Source organism: Hippocampus guttulatus, chromosome 3 (genome assembly GCF_054856545.1).
Source record: "Hippocampus guttulatus isolate MCC_2025c chromosome 3, RoL_Hgut_1.0, whole genome shotgun sequence".
NCBI classification, from domain to species: Eukaryota; Metazoa; Chordata; class Actinopteri; order Syngnathiformes; family Syngnathidae; genus Hippocampus; species Hippocampus guttulatus.
In genome coordinates, this window is record NC_141263.1 from 16,209,646 (window position 1) to 16,229,491 (window position 19,846).

At 43.3% G+C, this 19,846-nt stretch overlaps 3 protein-coding genes across 5 annotated transcripts; 1 reads left to right on the forward strand and 2 right to left on the reverse strand.

Moving 5' to 3' along the window:
• Positions 1-1,297: 1,297 nt before the first annotated feature.
• Positions 1,298-2,221, reverse strand: LOC147207663 (protein phosphatase 1 regulatory subunit 3E). The gene has a single exon (XM_086107350.1). The coding sequence runs from the start codon at positions 2,219-2,221 to the stop codon at positions 1,298-1,300; it is 924 nt and encodes a 307-aa protein (XP_085963476.1).
• Positions 2,222-2,347: 126 nt separating this feature from the next.
• Positions 2,348-8,870, forward strand: c3h16orf46 (chromosome 3 C16orf46 homolog). Of its 3 annotated transcripts, none has more exons than XM_086107351.1 (4): positions 2,348-2,491; positions 3,483-3,591; positions 7,879-8,058; positions 8,156-8,870. In XM_086107351.1, exons 3-4 carry the CDS (start codon positions 7,891-7,893, stop codon positions 8,594-8,596), a joined length of 609 nt encoding a protein of 202 aa, XP_085963477.1. In that variant the 5' UTR covers positions 2,348-2,491; positions 3,483-3,591; positions 7,879-7,890; the 3' UTR covers positions 8,597-8,870. The 3 variants fall into 3 exon arrangements, with proteins under 3 accessions (XP_085963477.1, XP_085963478.1, XP_085963479.1); XM_086107352.1 differs by lacking the exon at positions 2,348-2,491 and adding an exon at positions 2,519-3,029; XM_086107353.1 differs by lacking the exons at positions 2,348-2,491; positions 3,483-3,591 and adding an exon at positions 6,616-6,641.
• A 218-nt stretch (positions 8,871-9,088) lies between these two features.
• Positions 9,089-19,698, reverse strand: atmin (ATM interactor). Its single transcript, XM_086107464.1, has 4 exons — positions 19,456-19,698; positions 13,779-13,904; positions 12,778-12,977; positions 9,089-12,694 (listed from the first exon to the last, which is right to left on the reverse strand). Exons 1-4 carry the CDS (start codon positions 19,687-19,689, stop codon positions 10,918-10,920), a joined length of 2,337 nt encoding a protein of 778 aa, XP_085963590.1. The 5' UTR covers positions 19,690-19,698; the 3' UTR covers positions 9,089-10,917.
• Between the last annotated feature and the right edge of the window lie 148 nt (positions 19,699-19,846).

Here is a 19,846-nt window from a genome sequence, read left to right on the forward strand (position 1 = left end):
TAATGAAAGTGAATACAAAGCTTATTTGATAATAAAAAAACAGGGTGTGCCACACTTCTCGTTGGGACAAAACTATTTTGGTCACAAGTCAATTTTTATTGGGTCATCCAGAGTTAAAATGTTGCGAGCCATTATTATTGATCAGCAATCAATCGGACAATTTCTTGGAAAATAGCCAATTACTCAGCCTTTGTTGAAATAAAAATGCTTTTAGTCACAGGTTTGTGTGCATGTCAGCATTTTGTCTGTCTGATATATTTTAATAAGATTGAGTCAAACGGGGAGCCATATTGCTAATTTGGAAGGTGAGCTGAAAAGTTCTGTTATCCCTGATAAAAATGGAGAAGCCAGTACAGACAATATTGGAGAGAATGTCACTTCAATAGTGACAGTAGACAAAGTAGACAGTGATGCTTTATACTTGCTTTCGTCCTTACAAAGTACTACAATGAACATCACCGGTGAAAATGAGCTTGGAATAAAATAAAAATAAACTGAATCTGTTCAGCAACATTTAAAAGACTGGAATTTTTGAAAAGGGAAAGGGTTGAGAGGAAATTTCTTCCCAGTGTTTTAGATGGATTCTATTGTCTGTATGCACACAATGTAACGACCAATTCAGATGTTTGGGGGAAAGTAGCTGTACTGCTACAACTGTAATCTCTGAAAATATATGATTAGTGAGCAAAATGAAAACTAACACTGCTCTGCTTCTCTTACAATGCGTTGCAAAGGCATTTAATGGCATCACATAATAGATGAATGAGCTACAGTCGATTTTAACTTTGGAAGATACTGTAAATGAGATCAACCCCCATTAACCCCAATTCAATCAAAGCAAGCTACACTTTCAGGGCAGCGACATCACATTGTGGTTCAGCCTGCCATACTGTTCACTCGTGCAAAAAAATAAAATAAAAATAAACCGACAGCTCACCATAGCAATTAACGTTGCGGCACCTCCTGCAAAGAGCAATGATGCCCGAGGTCGGAATGGCCCGGCACGTTTTTCCCCGCCGTCACGTGTTTCCACGTTACATAATGTGGACGTGCCCTCCCAAAGGGCACCGAGCTGTACAGAGCCCTGACATCAAGGCAAATTACCCCTCACCGGGCACCTCAAATGCTCACTCCAACAGTATTTGATAGTGTCAACCCCCCCCCCCCCCCCCCCACACACGACACTTACGCTAATAACGGCAGAACTAAACGCCCATTTATACACGTTAGTCATTTTAAAAGGTACCCGGGGGTTGACTGTACGCTCAATTAACGCACGCAGTATGACTGACTGAGCTTATATAAAGTGAATCCATCCGTTCTCCCATTCTTTTGGCGGAGACATCTTGAACCGGTGACGCCGGACTTTGTAGTTTTTCCCGTTGTTATTATCCCAAAAGTCCTCGCCGTCGACCGTGTATTTTATAGCGAACTGCAGCGTACCCCCGTTCTCCATGTAAGTGGGCATGACCACCTTGAAGGAGAACCGATCGGTGGCACCGTCGCTCGAGTGGGGCACGTAAGACGCCAAACTGTCCATGAAGGTGATCCAATTGTTGAGGGAGTAGCGCAAGGAGACGCTCTTCTCGAAGGCCAGGTTCAAGACGCGCACAAAGCCGGACAGGCTGAAGTCGTCTGTCTCCACGCTCTCCAGCAGCACTTTCACCTCCCGCACTTTCTGCTCGAAACCGGGCAGGGTGCCCGGGGTGGTGAACTGCAGCTCCATGAACACAGACTGAGTGAGGGGTCGGGGGAATTTCGTACTGGCCATGTGATTTAAGTCCGTGGATTTGGGCAACTTGGCCAAAATGCGCTCCGGGACCTCCGGCTCATCCGAATCGTCGAAATGCTTCACGGAGATGAGCTCCAGACCCAGGGAGTCCGCGAAGCGCACCTTTTTCTGACTTGTTGGACTTCTGCTGCGGGAGATTTCCAACTTGGCCCTCTCCGTGGGAGTGGGAAGGGACTTGCATCTCCGGCGCAGGCTGGGACTCTGCGGAGGCTTGAGGAAGGTCTCCCTGCCCCGCGGCCTCTCGTCCACGACGGGGCTCTCGGCGGGCTCGCAGGTGCCGTTCATGATGTCAAAATCGTCCCCATCGTCCAGACGAGGGTTCGCCGCGGCCAGGCTGCCGAAGAGTCCGGCGATACAGCTGTAGTTCCTGGGCAGGCAGGTCTTCGGGGGCAGCATGTCCAAAGTAGGGCGCGCGCGCTCTGCTTCCATACAACGCTGCAGCCCCTGCACTGCAGAGCCGAACACGGTGGTCGTGCGGAGACCAGCGACTGGGGAGACCAAACCGTCAGGTGTCAGTATCCCACTCGCAGATTGGCGCCGTGGCCGCGTCACTTGGACTTCTGAGTCCGGGACCAATTGACGGTGGTGTTGCTGAGCGCTGTTCGCTTCATCAGATCTGCCAGTTTAAATGTATAAAGAGGCGGTGGATAAGAAAACACTTCAAGCCTCGATATTTCCGCAATTCAAAGCACACTTCCAGTGAGTAAAGACCGCCCACTCGCGTGATAGTGTTGTGTATGACGTCAAAACCTGCCGTGACTTCACTGTGAAGTGTACGTGCAGATCTGAACGTTGCCTCGACACAAGATGGTTCCCACTTCTAGGATTTAATGACATAGTGCACGTGCAGCCTGATATGTAGTACTTTTATCGTGAGCACATTAAAAGCTTTCAGCCTTTCGCGTGTGCTACTCTGCTCCTAAAACAATTAACATAAACCTAATGTCATTACGCCGTTTATGCAAGCCAGAGCTGCAGTAGGGGAACCTCCCCCCGCCCATTTTGTACACGTCACAGTCTGCAAACGAGGTGTTGCCATGGCGACAGCGTGGCTCACCGACAAGCAGCCACACTTCGCCGCACAGTGGCCCTAAAGTGAAACAACTTGCTCAGGAAAGAAAGACAGTTTGTCATGAGTATAAATGATAAATTTGTACTGTGGCATCGGGAATACAAACCTTTTTGACAACGGAACTGCAACCCACAATGGCTGTGAACAAGTGCAGGCGTTCGGAAGGTTAAGTTACTGTTGCTCTTTATTGTATTTCCTTTCATGTATATTATCCGCGACGTTGTAAAAATATGAAATCAACCGAGCCTGAAGTTTAGTTCACAATTGGTTAGGAGTAAAATGAGCAATTCTTAAATATGCCGTGTCATTATTCCAAAACAACGCCATAATTGTTGGTATTTAAAAAAAATAAATAAAAATTTTAAAAACAGACTGAAATTGCAATGTGCCTTGTTTCCCTTTGAAGCTTTCAGGATATTTACCATTTAATCTGATCTTTATAATAAGCAACATATATATAGCACAGCATGTAATGTCTTCAGTGGCCCAAACACATATTGTATATGTTAAATTGCTCCATGTACAGCACTTTGTATGCAGCGATGGCTGTTTGAAAGTGCTCTATAAATACAGTTGAGTTGAGTTGTATACAACCCCATAATGTCATCTCTGTTGCAGATGTCTATCCTCGTCTATTTTCCATGTCGTGAGGCAGACGTGCTAACCAGCCAACTACTGTGGTGCCCACAATGTCCTCTAAATTTAAAGACCTTTTCATCAGAAGCTAGTGAGTATTCATTGTGAGAAGTTCATGTCACAACATACAATCTGCACTTGACTCCTTATTTTTCACCTGAAAACCCTTGGAAGAAAACTACAGAAAGGTTCTGTCGATTGGTATTGTTCCTATGGAATGACTAGTCGATGCAATTTATTATTATTTGTTTTCAAATAATAGTGCAGGATAATGTGAAGTTAGATTTTGGTGGCTGTTTGCCAATTTACCTTGTACAAAAATGGACTGTCACGAGATCCGAGGAATCTTTATAAGCGGAATGAGAGCTAATGTTTATTTCCTTGATCTCTTATTAATGAGAAGCTTTACGTTTCATGTTTTCATGCACTGTGAAATCCAGGAAAGCAGGACACAGCAATAATCATGAGTTCAATATTGCTGGGAAATCCATGGCAGCTTGAAACACCGTTTAAATGGGTTGACGATATCAACAATAGAACATAATGGTAACGGTATTTGCATTTCTTTTTGGAAAGAGAAATCTTTGTTTTAAAGGTTGCGGCATTGTACATCTTTAGTGGCTAATCTGGGCAAGCCCTATATATACACAGGACATAGCCATCCTTTTCGCAGTTTTTTTCAAAACCAGAAAATAGTACAGAGCCATATTTTTAACAGAGGGTGATTATTTTACAAGAGCACAATAATATGAAATCAAGATGACAAACAAGTGTAATTTGACCTTTGGTCTCTGGGCAGGAGTGTGAGGAATAAAATAAAAATTAAAAAATATAAAGCTAACTTGAGCTTGTTTTTTCATAAAAAAAGGCATAATGGATCAAATAGAAATAGGATACAGCAGGTATTACAGTAGTTTGAATTGAAGTGAATTGGCAAAATGAGGTGACTTTACAAATTTTAACTTCTGTCACATTAAGACAAATGTATGGACCTACCTAGCCACGGGAGAGCGATAAGAATCCCAAGGAGTTGCAGAACCAAGTTATTCAGACACTTGGTAAGTTAATACAATTTAAAGATCTGTGTATATGACAGAAAAAATATATTTTTTAATGTACTGAATGTTTCTGCAATGGCAGTACTGGTTTGCTTCATCAGGTCACGTGATGTTACTGCTGTGTGTCTTGTTCGGTTGCTTTACGCCTTCAGAGAAATATAACAGTAGTTGCTAAAAGATGCAAGGAAAGCAAAACCTCGCTATCGAGTGACCATTCCTGATACACTTATAAGGCTGTCAAAATCACATGTAGCATTTCGGGTCCATCTGAAGGGCCGAGTGCACTGAAGGGTTAAAAGAGACGTCGCTATGGTAGCAGTTAAAGGAGTGGAAAAAGTTCGACAACATGAAACATTCAACAGACGGCCAAGGTTCTCGCCCGGAAGGAAGATTAAAAGCCTCAGAAGAAAAAGAGTCAATAAAAACCATTTGGAGCAAGGTCAGCTTCTTTGAAAGTGCGAAGGCTTAACATTGCTCAGTTAGAATATTGCTTTAAATGGGATAAATGTGGAGTTCATGTACAGTATAACACTTGCCCTTGACTGCGTTATCTATCGAGAAGCTGTAATCCGCTTTTCTTAGTGTTGAGCTCACACCTAAGCTCCTTGTTCTCACACAATCATTCTGAAAGAACTGACATTCCATTCTTTGTCATTGTCATTTTTATAGCTCACCTCTGCCTGCTGTCTAATGTGTCCGCTTACCTCTTCTGCTTCCAAACTTTACTCGCACTCCATCTTTCTCAAATTCAGCCGCTTCTGTGCAACCGCTTTACAATCATAGACCAATCAGCTTCTGCCTGGCTTGAAACTTTCTCATCAGCTGTGATCACTCCTGTGTTTGAGAATTGGGGAGAAATTATAATTCAAACAAAAAGGAAACATTATTCATGAACAATGACTGACGATATTTTGGCCACTTGAATAAATACAGCTCCTTTTAATAATACGCTCCTTTTACAAACAATCATGGCACCTACGTTCTCACTTAGTTTGTTCACCAGTGGAATGTTCCAAACAGGTGTTTCATGAGCATTCCTCACCTTTCTCAGTAATTTTGGAACGTGTTGAAGCCACAAAATTTTGGACAACCCGTATCTACACAAATTATGTATGGTACTGGTTGAACAATTAAATGCTCTTTGATTTGAATTGTAGATGGTGCAATTATCCTGCGTAATCCACCTGTGGCACTTTATACAAACAGGCTAGGCAATCAGCTTGGTACGCAATCAAACACGCCCAGATTTTACACGAAGTAAATCAATTTGTGAGTAAAACTGAGACAAGATCATCATCATTATTATCAGTAGTCATACTTTTTGTGATATTTTTAGTTTGGTTGTGTCATTTGCCATGAGTGTTCTAATGTCAAAAATGGTGTCTTGACCCAATAAAGGTTAGAGAACACAGAGTTACACTTGTCCAAACTACAAGGATGAAATTAAAATTAATCTCGTGGTGTAAGTACTGCAATTAAAATCGGAAAAATTATATTGCAATTTCTTCAGAAATTGTGTTCAAAAGTTGTGAAATTGTGCTGCGAATCCAAAATGCAGGAGGAGAGAAATCGATTGTTTGGAGTGAGACAAGTCACTGAAACAAGTACATTTTTTTTAAAGCAACCTTATCTTAGCATTCACGTTCATTGGGATGAACAAAAAAGATGCTTCATCATGAATCATGCAAAGCATTAGATACTTATTCCTTATAAGGAAATATAAACGTATGCACTTACCTGCGTGTGAACGAGAGGAATGCACATTCAAACGACACGACAACAGTGTGACTTATAGTCCTTACAGAGACATTCTATCTAAAACACTTATGGCCTAAATAAATCTCCCTCGCGTTGGGAAACACTTCCAAATGTTTGGGACTGATTTAACAACAGCTTCTTTGCATATGTTTAAAGCCATTCACAAGTTGTGTCATGCGGCTTTGTCTTCCGGTCACGCCATATTTGGCGACTCGAGCTCGACATACACCCGCGCATTTTTTGCCCTGACGTCTCGCGGATTTTACGTAACGTTTAAAAGCACGGCCACGTCATCACGGCTGTTGTCACCCACGAACGATTGCCTGTATGTATACGTCCGCTGCATTAACTGTTTCTTCACAACGTAGTGGATATCCTAAATTACGACTGCGACTGTTTTTTTAATGTAATGTTCAAGGTGTATGTCTCTATGAATGGTAACTGCACAGACTCGGGCGTGCTTATCATCTGATAATGTTCACGTGAGCTGCAAATTAAAAACGTCTTGTGTTTTGTTGTAATCATTAGGTTCACATGCATTTTAATGAATTGAATACTTTGAAACACAGTAGCTACAACTGGAAAAATGACAAATCTACATGAAAGTTTCCTTCACGGGTCATTTCAGAATTGGAGGACAATTCAGGCGCCAACATATTTGAAAAAAACATTCTATATATTGTCCTGTTTTGAAGAAAAACAGGTAATAAACCCATCTAATTTGATTCATTCAGCTTAACCATCAACGGCACACTTTTTATAAGATAGTTTTAATCGTTTTAAATACTACAGACAGCACCTGAAAAATGCATTTTAAAATTATTGCTGAATAGCTACAATAAATACTAATTAAATTTTAGTATTATTCTAATAGAAGAACAGAAACAGAGCTAGCTGCTATGCTAACTGGTCCAGAACAAACTTGCATGTATAATTTCAAAACAAGGATAAACATGTTTTACAACAGTAAAGACTTAAAGGGCACAATTACTACGCGGATCAAACATTTACATAGAAGACATAACAAATACCAAACAAAGCATAATTTGGTGTTTTTAAAAAATATTTAGAAATCATGTTTACTAAATCTAGCTACTTTATCTCCACACAGCTACAATTGATACTAACGTATCTGTATTTGTACATGGATTATTTAAAGCTTTATGGGGCTATAGAAAGTGTTCTCCAATTCTAGAATGACCCTCACATAATCCATAATGACTACTTAAATGGAAACGATCATAATGTGCTATGGGCAATTATTTATTAGCAATATATAAATATTTTTGATAATGCCAGATGAAGTCAGGATTTAAAGATAGCATGAAATAATGTAAGTTATTACCAGCTTTTTATTTGTTTAATATAACTGCTGCGTAAGAGAAAAGCAAGATCACCGATGGGCATTTGATTGACAGATGCCAACATTTCATTATTTCAAGTTACAATTTAGCTATTTTCCATTCATGTTTGTCTGTCACGTTGACATTTGACGTTTTGTTGAAAATCAGACTTATTTATGAGATAAATGACCATTGTATTTTTTTTATCTCACAAAAAAGAATCCCACAGCAATGGACGGATCAGATGAAGAAAATCCTGATCAGGAAGATGCTGTTGAGGAGCAACTGTACAAAGCACAAAGGATTCACGTCGATGTCCTGCTTGAGATGAGTGAGGAGGCCTTTTTAAAAGAAACGGATCCACACGAGTATCATTGCTACTGTGGTTGGGAAGAGGCCGTAAGTGCATTTCTATGGTTAAGCGATTGCTACAGAGCACATAGTTTTGATGACGGTCATATCAAAACGTTTTTTTTTTTTTTTTGTATTACGGCAGGTGCGGGGCTGGGACAGAGTTGCTCCAGTTAGTTGCATTCTACTTCCTCAAAAGAAAGACAAGAAACCAAAGCCGCGTAAGGACACAACAGACAATCCTCCCTCCACGCATGCAGAGACAATTCATGGAGACACGTTAGCCATGAGTGGAGAGCACTGTGGCGAGTCCCAGTCGAGCCCTCATTACTCGAAGAAATCCACACCGTCCAGCCAGAAGGCCATAATCGAGCCAGAATCCCCAGAATGGCATGCTATGGATGGCGCAGAGGAAGACTCGTCACATCTGCTCCATGAAGAGAGGTCGCATGTCAGTGGGATTCCTTTGCACCTACATTTACCCTCAAATATGACAAAGGGCAGGCCACCCAAACCCATGAAGCGCCAAACTAAAAGCAAAGTTGTTCCCATTACCAACTTCACATTTTTACCTCCAATAAAATGATGGGCCAGCCACAGCTCTGCTTTATATGCCATGAAAAAACAAAAAACAGGAATATTATGAAAACGGTTGCTTTTTTTTTTTAAGAAACGTGGACTTCCAAATCAAACCAAAGATGAAGTCAGCAACTTTTTTTTTAAACAAGGGTTTCTGAGCTTTCTACTTTCCAAAATGCATGTGGTGAAATGTACTCATTTGGAATGTCAATTTTCAGTACTAATGTGCCCTGTCCTGTTGATTACCACGCACGCACATTAAAATATGAAGAGTGATTTGGGATTTTTGTCAACAGTTTCATTACTAATCAACATCGAATTGGTCAGAAACTGAGTGCAAAAGTTTATCGTTAATCTTTTTTTTTTCTTCAAAATATTCAGCCTGTCGACTGAAATTTTTTAAATGTACAGTATATATATATATATTTTAACATGACTAGATGAAGAGCACCCAAGACCCCCTCAAGTTTACTCGAGTGAGAAAATAAGCACACAATAATTAAGGTTCCAGCAGTTTATTAGGAACATCTGTCGTCAATGCGCGACATTTAATCAAGGCAACATATAATTCTGGTTACACTAAACGGAAAGCATTTTGTGCGTTGAAAAGACATGCAATCTAACGAAGGAAATGCTTTGTACTTGAGAAAAAGGCATCTACATGAAGCAAAAGATCAGTACAACTATTCTTCAGATTCTCCAAGAAACACAAACTGAGTACTGAGTAACAGAATGTTGTACTTAAACCTGTCCAGAATGATGAACACAATACACCTTCGTCAAAATGTTTAGATATGAAGAAAATAGACCGTGTTGTACATCAGCCTCTGCCACCATGTAAATAAGGACGGCATCAAAAACTGTTTTCAGTGAAGCGCAACATTGTATTTTCAAGTGACACAAGTCTTTGAACAGAAACTACGAGGAACAGCATGCAACCATAAAAAAAATATATAACCATGCAACTATCATGATCTTATATTGATCTTTCCAAAGCGTTAATCTTTCCAAAACGTTTATTTGCGCTAAGTGTAACAGAACAGAAAAATAATCCATCCATCCATCCATTTTCCGAAACACTTTATCCTCACAAGGGTTGCGTGGCGTGCTGGAGCCTATCCCAGCAGTCTTCGGGCAGTAGGCGGGGGACACCCTGAACCGGTTGTCAACCAATCGCAGGGCACACAAGACACAAACAACCATCCGCGCTCACACTCACACCTATTTAATACTTCAGGTTAAGGCACCAAAAAGGTCAAATAAATTAAATGTATTCGCTCTCTGTTCCCCACGTAGAGCTTTAGCTGCTTGGTGTGCCTCGGCAATTTGAGGTAACTCAATGGGCAGTAACTCAGTGCAATCCAGAAAAACTAATTCAGCAGGTTTTTAAAGACTAAAAAAAAAAAAACCCCCCCTCAGTAATTCAGGATTAAATGAACGGAATGGATAATTCTCTTAAAACAGAACAAAACATGCATGAAATTTGTGCCGAACTAGTAGCTAATGTTCATCAGCTGTGTTTCTGTGCAGTCATCGAATGCGGTCGATCCAAAGTGATGATTTGTCAGCGTGTACATTTACACCAAGCAAAAGTCAAGATAAAGACAGGCTAGTATGACATTTTCCATTAAAAGGACCACACATCCTTTCAATCAAAAGGTGTGCTCCAATTAATGACATTATTTTTTTTCTTGTGCAACTGATGTATTATTTTTTTTTGTTCTCGAAAGAGGTTTTGATTGAGGTTTCAAATCGATATCATAACACTTGTCCAGCTCTGCAATTGTGTGCTAACCTTTTGATTGACTAACCAGCCGTTAAATGCGGAATATGTGAAGATTTACTGCTCAAGCACATTTTAAACACATGTAATACAACTGCATTGTTAACTCTAGAGGTTATTTCATTTGTTGTTTTTTTTTTAAATCCAGTCGATGCTATTAATTCAGCTATTTTTATCATCTGCAGATGTAAAACTTTTGTGCTAGGTTTTAATCTGCGGGATACAGGACAAACGCCCAAAAAACATGACACAGGCTAACAGTGAAGTAAGAAATAGCGTTTCAGACAAGACACATTGTTACATGTATGTGCAAATAAATAGCCAACCGTCAGAAGCTGAAACTGAGCGAATAAAGTGCACAGAGCAGTCAGATATTGACCCGGAAACGCTCTTTTGACAAGATGACCATAGCGGAATGATTCAAAGACATTTCCAGCCTTCCTTCACCTTCATTGCTGCGCCACTGGAGCACGTCCTTATTCCAACGATAGCGGCAAACACAGGAAGCGTGTCGCAAAGATGAGGCAGCGTCATACAGAATAACCTCAGCTGTTTGGTTTCTCGGGCTGCTGAAAGAGAGAGCAGAGCTCCTGGCACGTCTGCGTTTCCACCGAGCTGAAATGGGAATCCATGTTCCACAGCAAGTCGGCCGACAAGAAGTCGTCCACGACCGTTTGTGTTTCGATGCTCGTGAGGAAGAGGTGTCCGAAGCCTTCCGCCTGGCTGGTCTGCGTCTCCGTGCTGTTCGAAAGCCTCCCCTGCTCCCCCTGACCGAGAAGTGATTGAACAGGGAGGCAGGGAGCAAATGAATGCAGGTCAGTCTGCGTTTCTGTGTCGGAGGACTCTGTGCTCATCGAAAAGCTTGGATGGCGCAGAATGCTACTCAGTGGCATGTTGCTTCCGGCGCTCAGAAGGAAGTTGAGGTCAGTCTGAGTCTGAGTATCGAAGAGCTCCAAGTCACTGGCTTGGCTTCGACTTGGTCCATCGCTTTCGTCCAGTTCATCCATCAGGAAGAAATCGGTCTGGGTTTGGATGTCTAAGGACTCCAAGGGCGTGTCACTGTTCAGGCCCCCCAGATCGCTTTCCTCTGTCTGTGTCTGAATGTGTACGGAGCTGAGAAACTCTTCAAAGTCAAAGTCAATGGCGCCGTGGTGCTCCTGAACAGGACCCAGGTTCGACCCGCAGCCAGCTGCGGAGGCGGTGGTGGTCAGCACCTGATGGCCTGACATGCTGTCAGAGAGAATGTGTTCCAGGTCGTGTAACAAGGTCATGGTTTGGGTTTGGTTGTCTGCCACGCTGTTGGAGGTCAGCAAATCCGTCTGAGCCCCGAAACACAGGCCTTCGGCTACCTTTGCGGCCTCGTATAAGCTGCTTCCTGCGGCTGCCAGATTCTCGTCTACGTGCAGCGCTGTCTGGGTGGAAACACTGAGTGCATCGCTGCTGAAAAGGTCAGGGTACATGAGGACCTGATCCTGAGCCTTGTCATTGGATTGCGGAACGGTGAAGCAGGTCTGCGTCTGCCTAGTTTTGCTGAATGCCGCGGTTGAGGAAAAGGAGGGGCAAATACTTTGGTTCGAGGATTGGCTGTCAGTCTGAGCGCCGATAGAGGAGGTGGGTCGAACCCGGCTGTTGAACGTCTGGGTTTGAACACTGACTGGCAGGAGGACCTGGGCACTCACACTGATGTCAGTCTGGGAGCAGGATGACATCGAGGACTCCCCCACAGAACACAATTCGATCCCCTCCACAACCCCCATAGGTAGTTTGGATAAGTAGGACTTGTCGGTCTGAATGTTGGTCGAGGTGCTCCTCCCTCGCTGCGCTCTCAGGATGCTGCCCGAGTCATGTGTCACCAGACTGTCGAGTCCAACCTGTACCCCTGTGCTGATGGGCCCCAGGCAAGAGCGAGAAGTAGGCATGCTATCCTGGAAACCTAAGCTCTTAGCATCCAGCTGGGGTACCACAGCTCCGGAGGCCTGTGGCAGAAGATGAAGGGTGCTAACGGAGCCTTGGCTGTTGACCGCCAGCACCACGGACCTAAGTGTGCCGCTTTCTGTAGATGGAAGGAGGACAGGGAGGTGGGCCAGCTGCATTACAGGCACACTGACCAATGCCATGTTGGGTTTAGGTAGAAGCTGCTTCTGGAGGCTCTTGTGGCCACCAGACGGCTGACTGGCAGAGTCTGGACTTTGGACGACGTCAGAAGATGAAGAATCCTCCATTAGCTCGTGAGTAGAAGGAATAATCACAGAATCGGTGATCTTAACCTTTTCAGAACTGGTGGAGAGTTTCTCCATTTTTCGCTTTTTTACGGGTGGAATTCTGAAATTAAAACGGACACATAAATCAGGAAAAACAGCGGAGCTTCTCTCATATGAAAAGCGACAGTTACTTTGGCAGAATACCTGTGCTCCGTAGGAATCTCGTGTCCCGTCCTGAAGATGTGTGACAAAAGTGCAGCTCGGCTGGCATACGGGCAGCCACACGTACACTGGTAAGTCTTTCCGCAGTCCTCTGCGTGTCTCTTGAGGTCCCACTCGGTGCTGTAGCCATTGTTGCATTTGGAGCACTTGTGTTTCTTCTCTGCGTGCATCTTCATAAAGTGCTGGGAAAATATGAACAGATATGTTTACAACACAACTGACATGACAAAACAAATATTGCATTTTGCAGCTGTGGCTGAAAACTACACTGCTGCTTTTAGGTCCTGGGTGCAGAGGCAGCTTTGTTCTGTAAATGTTGTCTCTGATAATGCTTTCGGTTGTCGCAAAAGGCGCCATTCCAGATGGGATCGTCGGTGCTACGCGAATGTTTGGCGCAAAGTAAGTGCTGTCTCTACTGTAGGGTATTACAGCGTCATGCATGGACATTTATTTTTCTCTTTTGGCATACAGGAGATCTGCACACTCCCCTTTTGTTTAATGTTATTGAAGAGTTCGGGCATGGTTTTGTCAGTTACCCCTGAGTGCAATTTTAAAAAGTGGAAAAGGGATAAGCCCACACTTAGGCGAGCTGAAAAATAAGGTCAATGTGGAATTGGTCGTCCCCAAGTGTGAATGTGTACCGCTGTGATCAGCCATAAATCAGACGTGAAAACAGATTGATGAGTGCAATCGAAAATTATTTGGATAATATCATCAATAGAAGAAATAAAACACAAGCTGACGAGTCTTGGATATTTGGGCCCAGTGTAGGCACGAGAATTTATTGATGGAATAATTTCAAGAGGATTTGACTCACACATGATATATTTGTGTGGGAGGTTTCTTTGTACTGGATCTGTGTAAGCTACTGTATCTATTTTCCTGGCATGTCCACTGCATTCGAATGAAACACAGCACTTTTGGTGTTTCGATCAAATGAAAATATGCTTCGATGGGCAGCTGTAGACTTTGTGAAGTCTTACTTGTTTCACCAGGGAAAATTGGGAGAAGGGTCTTCCGGGCCCCCTGGGACAGCCTTCAATGGGGCAGCAGTAAAGCTTTTTCGATGCCTTCATGTCCTTTCTCACGGTGGGGTTGACGATACCATCCTGGGGGGGGGGACAGAGGACACACAACACAAGCATTTTTATTTTTACTTCTCTTACAAGGATAGCGCTACCCTCTGAAGCTTGACCTGAGACTATTTACCGCTTGAAAGACATTGTACGACCAAGTTTGTCCCCTCTTTACTGAAAGGCAATAATATCATGATAAATGATCCAAATTGTGCTCCTCATTGCAGAAGAAAAAAAAAACCCTCTTGCGCATTGACAACTATTGAGGCTTCACAACACTGGTCACTACGCAGCCAGAATGTGGTCAACGTCACCTTCATCTGAGGGAGCAGAAGAGAAGCTAAAGCTGATAAACACACCCTTCGCTTTATCACAAGGAGTGAGCAACATCTGAGATATATAACGACTGCTTTAGCAGCCGCTTTGAACAGAATCCGATGCATGGAGGGAGAAGCCAGAGTGGTGTTGAATAAGGGTTCATTCCAGACGATGAGATACATTCATGCTGTGCAATGATCTCGAGAGGCAAAGGCCACATGAAAGAAAACGCATCATTCTCTCTGTTGAACCTCATCAATAATGCGCACGACACATACAGAGTGAGTCATTCCAGCACCTAAAAGTGCTCTGTCACGTCGACCAGAGAACAATTACTGCATCTGACAAAAGTGCCACTTCAGTGCATTAGAAACAACACACTCAATCTGTGTCCCCATTCAGCATACTGATGCGGCTTTTTGGTCTTTATTATCAGGCATTCTTTCCAGGTACAAATTGGATCGTTGTGCTCATAGAACTGTGTGGTGTCAATGTGACTTGAATTTCTTTGCGATGGGGGGGGGGGGGGGGGGGGGGGGGTTATCGCATTAATTCACATGACAAAGAGTATAGATCAAGAATGCCATTCAACCGACCGAGCCAGAATCTTCACCAAAGCTTAACAAACCAAATTTGAATCAGCATCGAATGGTAAACTTTAATCAAAACCTATCTCTCATGCCTGAATTCGGTCATTAAAAACTATGTTACTTCAAGATACCCAAATTCCAAAGAGGTGGAAAGGTTATCTGTATCTAATCTAATTACACCAAGCACCACTTCAAAAAAGACAAAAGAAATGTGGCTCTCAAAGTACTACAATGGCCAACGTTAAAATACAGTAGCACGCTGGGTCCAACAGTTAATCAAAAACAAGGTTCTTGTCCTAACCAGTTTATCCAGTGGTGTCAGCTAATGTAATATTATACTCAAATTGAAAGTTAACACTGCACCTTAAGAGAGATTTTTGGGGGTTATTTTGTCCATAAATTATTCAATTAGAATGTTGTGCAAACTAAAGTTACATCAAAAATATCTGGTACGTGGGTAAATGCTAAACCAACTTCTGCTTTCTGCAAAATAGATAATACAAGCACTTCCTTCAGAATCAGAATCATCTTTATTGGCCAAGTATGTAGAACACACAAGGAATTTGTCTCCGGTATAACACGCTGCATTAGTATCATCGTAAACAACAAATCATTGAACCATTTTAGAGTAACCAGTAGCAGTATTTGTAGTACAAGAAGAGTGACTACGTCAGTGACTGTTTAAGGAGTTAATGGCTAGAGGGAAGAAGCTGTTTAAGTGTCTACTGGATTTGGTGCGCATGGATCTGTAGCGTCTGCCTGAGGGGAGTAGCTGGAAAAGGTGGTGGGCAGGGTGCGGGGGATCCAGGAGGATTTTCCGTGCCCTTGTCTTGATTCTTGCAGTGTGCAAGTCCTCAAGAGTGGGTAGGGCGGTGCCAATGATTTTTTCCGCCGTCCTAACTGTCCGTTGAAGTCGGATTTTGTCCTTTTTTGTGGTGGCCCCAAACCAAACCGTGATGGAAGAACACAGGATTGATTCGATAACTGCCGTGTAGAACTGTCGTAGCACCTCCTGTGGCAGGCCATGCTTCCTCAGCAGCCTCAGGAAGTACATCCTCTGCCGGGCCCTTTTCAGGATGGAGATGGTGTTGACTTCCCACTTCATGTCCTGGGAGACTGTGATTCCCAGGAACTTGAAGGTCTCGACGGTTGACACAGGGCAGTTGTATAGTGTGAGGGGCAACTGTGGAGAAGAATGTTTCCTGAAGTCCACGATCATCTCTACAGTCTTGAGCGTGTTCAGCCCGAGGTTGTGTCGGCTGCACCAGAGCTCCAGCTGCTCCACTTGTTGGCGGTACGCAGACTCGTCGCCGTCTTTGATGAGACCGATGACCGTGGTGTCGTCTGCGAACTTTATGAGTTTGACAGCTGGATCTGTTGAGGTGCAATCGTTTGTGTAGAGAGAGAAGAGCAGTGGAGAGAGGACACATCCCTGTGGGGCTCCAGTGCTGGTGGTGCGTATTGATGATGTTGTTGCTCCCAGTCTCACCTGTTGTGTCCGTCCCGTCAGGAAGCTGAGGATCCACTGGCAGATCGTAGGGGACACACCGAGGTGGAGAAGTTTGGGGGTGAGGAGTTCCGGGATGATGGTGTTGAACGCAGAGCTGAAATCCACAAACAGAATCCTTGCGTAGGTCCCTGTGCTGTCGAGGTGCTCGAGGATGTAGTGCAGACCTATGTTGACTGCGTCTTCCACAGACCTGTTTGCCCGGTAGGCAAACTGGAGAGGGTCCAGCAGGGGTCCGGTGACGTTCTTTAGGTGGTTCAGCACAAGGCGTTCAAAGGACTTCATAACCACAGACGTCAGGGCGACAGTTCAGTTCCGATGTTGCCGATTTCTTGGGAACTGGGATGATGGTAGACTGTTTGAAGCAGGATGGGACCTCACACAGCTCCAGGGATCTGTTGAAGATTTGTGTGAAGACCGGAGCCAGCTGGTCAGCGCAGACTTTCAGGCAGGAGGGGGACACTTTGTCGGGCCCCGCAGCTTTCTTGATCTTCTGCTGCTTGAAGAGCCGTCTCACGTCCTGTTCGTGGATCTGTAGTGGAGAAAAAGAGGGTGGGGGGGTAGGTAGAGTGGTTTCTGGTAGAGGTGGGTGTGTGTGGGAAATGGGGGTGACCTTTTCAAATCGGCAGAAAAACATGTTTAGTTCATTAGCAAGACCCTTATTGTTCACTGTTTGGGGGGGGGGGGGGTGGCATTCTATAGTTAGTGATTGCTTTCAGGCCATTCCATACAGATGCAGAGTCGTTAGCAGAGAACTGGTTTTTCAGCCTCTCCGCATAGCTTCTCTTAGCGATGTTAATTTCCTTTGTCAATTGGTTTCGGGCGTGTTTGTACAGTGCCCGATCTCCACTTCTAAATGCGGCCTCTTTCTCTTTCCTGAGTTGCCTGAGTTTGGGAGTAAACCATGGCTTGTTATTGTAGGCAAGGGTACCGTCAATGGCCGGACCTTAGGCTGTCAACCATCATGTCAGGAATCTGCTGTTATGATCGTTCTCCCAGCACACACAGGAAGTTGGCTCACCTGTTTTCCGGGTTTGGTGACGTGACATTTCACATATAGTGGATACGGTACATTTTTAAAAGCAACGCTTTCTTAGTATCCATCCATTATCTGAACTGCTTCATCCTCACCAGGGTCGTGGGCGTGCTGGAGCCTATCCCAGTTATCTTCGAGCAGTAGGCAGGGTACACCCTAAACTGGTAGCCAGCCAATCGCAGGACACACATACAACAACCATTCACACTCACAATCACACCGAGGGACAATTTAGAGTGTTCAATCAGCCTGTTATGCATACTCTTGGATGTGTGAGGAAAACCGTAGTACCTGGAGAAAATCCACACAGGCACGGGGAAAAAAATGCAAACTCCACAGAAGGTCAGAGCCCGTTTTCAAACCCTTGACCTCTGGACTATGAGGTGGACGTGCTAACCAGTCAAGACACCCAGTCGCCATTGCTCTATAATAATAATTAAATGCAAATTGTTTGTACTTTAAAGTGAAATACAATCGAACAATTACAAGTACTGTATTGGTTTAAACAAATGAAGCCATAATCTCATGACGCACAGGTTGAACATTTAATTCAGTGGTTCTTTTGCATTAAGATTTTTTTAAAAAATTTTAATCAGAAACTATTGTCATGACAGTAGTTTCGATCGAGAACACATTATTTCAATTAGAAAAAAAAAATTACATCAAAAGTTACTACAGAATGGATTTGGTTGTGAGCCTGTCGTTCAACGCTTCAAAAGCCTGTTGACACTGAGGTGTCCAAGCTGACCTAAACAACTATTAAAAGTTTCTTTCTCACCCAACTCTTGAAAATAGTTTAGAAATACTGTAGTGTGCTTTTCACATGATCCTGATCATATCTTAACTGTTGCTCGCAGCACTTCTCGAGTTCTGCATTGGCATTCTCTGAAGACATGCGACTTAATTTGAGTTGAAGCAAACCAAAGGAACGATATTTGCCCCCAAAAATGGAATGCGGGCCTGATCTAAGAACTTATTAGGGATGGGACATTGCGATTTCCTAGTAATACTGCATAAGTGATGATTTCAAAGTGTAAACACTGATATAGATATACTGTATGTGTAAATATAGATATGTATAAACACCTGCTTCCTGCTAAATCATTGTTGATAAACATTGTTAGAAATCATCAACATTATCAGTGCCTTCACTCAACTGTATTTATAAAGCACTTTCAAAACAACCACAGCTGCATAAAGTGATGTGCATAAAACAAAGACATCAAAACAAAGATAGGTGAAACGATAACTTCCTAACAAAAACTGCAAACACAATAAAACGCTAAAACATTGCTGAGTAAAAAGCCAAAGATCAGAAATGTTTTCCAATGAATATTCAAACACACATTAATTATAAAAATAACACAATTAAAGGTCATTTGGGCAATCGTGTTGTTTCAGAAGTGTGGATCAAAGCAGTAGTCCTTCAAATTAAATTAATATCCAAGAAATAGCGCTTGGTTTAAAAAGATTATTGAACCCTATTGGTCACAATTACCGAACGGGAAAATCATTGCATCTCAGTGCCACAACAAAAATATTGATTTGACGTACAATACAAATATTTGAAGACAATAACCTTAATGCTTCCTTGATTTTGAGAAGGGCCGAACTCACAACACCCATTCCTATCGAGTCAGTTTAAACAAAGAGCTTTGGCCTGTTGGAGAACAACAGGCATCCTTAGCATGCTCAAATCTCATTCATGGTGGACTGTGAATCACGACCTCCTACGAATGAGCCTCTTAGCGTGGGTCGCCACATTCACTGCCTCCACATTGGTTAACAATGAATAACGCCTTTGAGTGACGAAGAATGGACTCAAGAAATCAGCAAGTGGGGGGGGGACAAGGCACGGACCAAGCCCACGTGAACCACATCATCACTCGGTGAGAGAAAGCAATATAAGCACCAGTGAACTTGAGTTTTGCGACTTCCCTTACGTAAGGCATGCCCGAACTTCTTGCTAAGGTACACCGTAAGGCAGCACGTCATCACTACATTACAGCTATATGGCGAAGTTCGGAGGGATGACTTGCGTTTTCGATTGCAACATTTTCAGGATTCTGAGCTAAGTTAGCTAGTTCATAGGTTCCCCCTGAGAACGTTCCCGTGGTTTCTAAGCCATTTTACCTTCACTCTGTGCGACTTTACAAGATGCATGTTCAATGCAGGTGTGTTGGGAAGGATCTTGCCACATCCTTCAACGGTGCACAGGATGTTGGTCCTCACTTCTTTGGTCAGCTCCAGTATAGAAGGTTTTATTATCTCTCGAGAATGCGACACGAGCTCCTCTTGACAACCAGGGTTGTCTTTGGCGTTGCTATCCCCGTTCCTTGCCTTGTGGCTCGCCGAAAAGGCAGCCATGTTTCTGTGTTGACAGTAACTCCCGAGTCAACGTTACGATTGAATGGGCCGTGACATAACGTCCTGAGATTTGACGGACAGCCTGCTTGACCAATGAAGGAACGAGAACGGGACGCACGATGCATCAATTTTATGGCTACTACCGGAAAACGCACCG

Bases quoted from the DNA above. Each gene is read 5' to 3' on its own strand.
- LOC147207663 (XM_086107350.1), bottom strand. From the start codon at position 2,221: ATGGAAGCAGAGCGCGCGCGCCCTACTTTGGACATGCTGCCCCCGAAG.
- atmin (XM_086107464.1), bottom strand. From the start codon at position 19,689: ATGGCTGCCTTTTCGGCGAGCCACAAGGCAAGGAACGGGGATAGCAAC. The intron at 13,905-19,455 runs GTAAAATGGCTT...CCCCCCCCCCAG, and splicing joins TAAAGTCGCACAGAGTGAAG to GATGGTATCGTCAACCCCAC. The intron at 12,695-12,777 runs GTATTCTGCCAA...TTTTAATTTCAG, and splicing joins GAGATTCCTACGGAGCACAG to AATTCCACCCGTAAAAAAGC.
- c3h16orf46 (XM_086107351.1), top strand. From the start codon at position 7,891: ATGGACGGATCAGATGAAGAAAATCCTGATCAGGAAGATGCTGTTGAG. The intron at 8,059-8,155 runs GTAAGTGCATTT...GTATTACGGCAG, and splicing joins ACTGTGGTTGGGAAGAGGCC to GTGCGGGGCTGGGACAGAGT.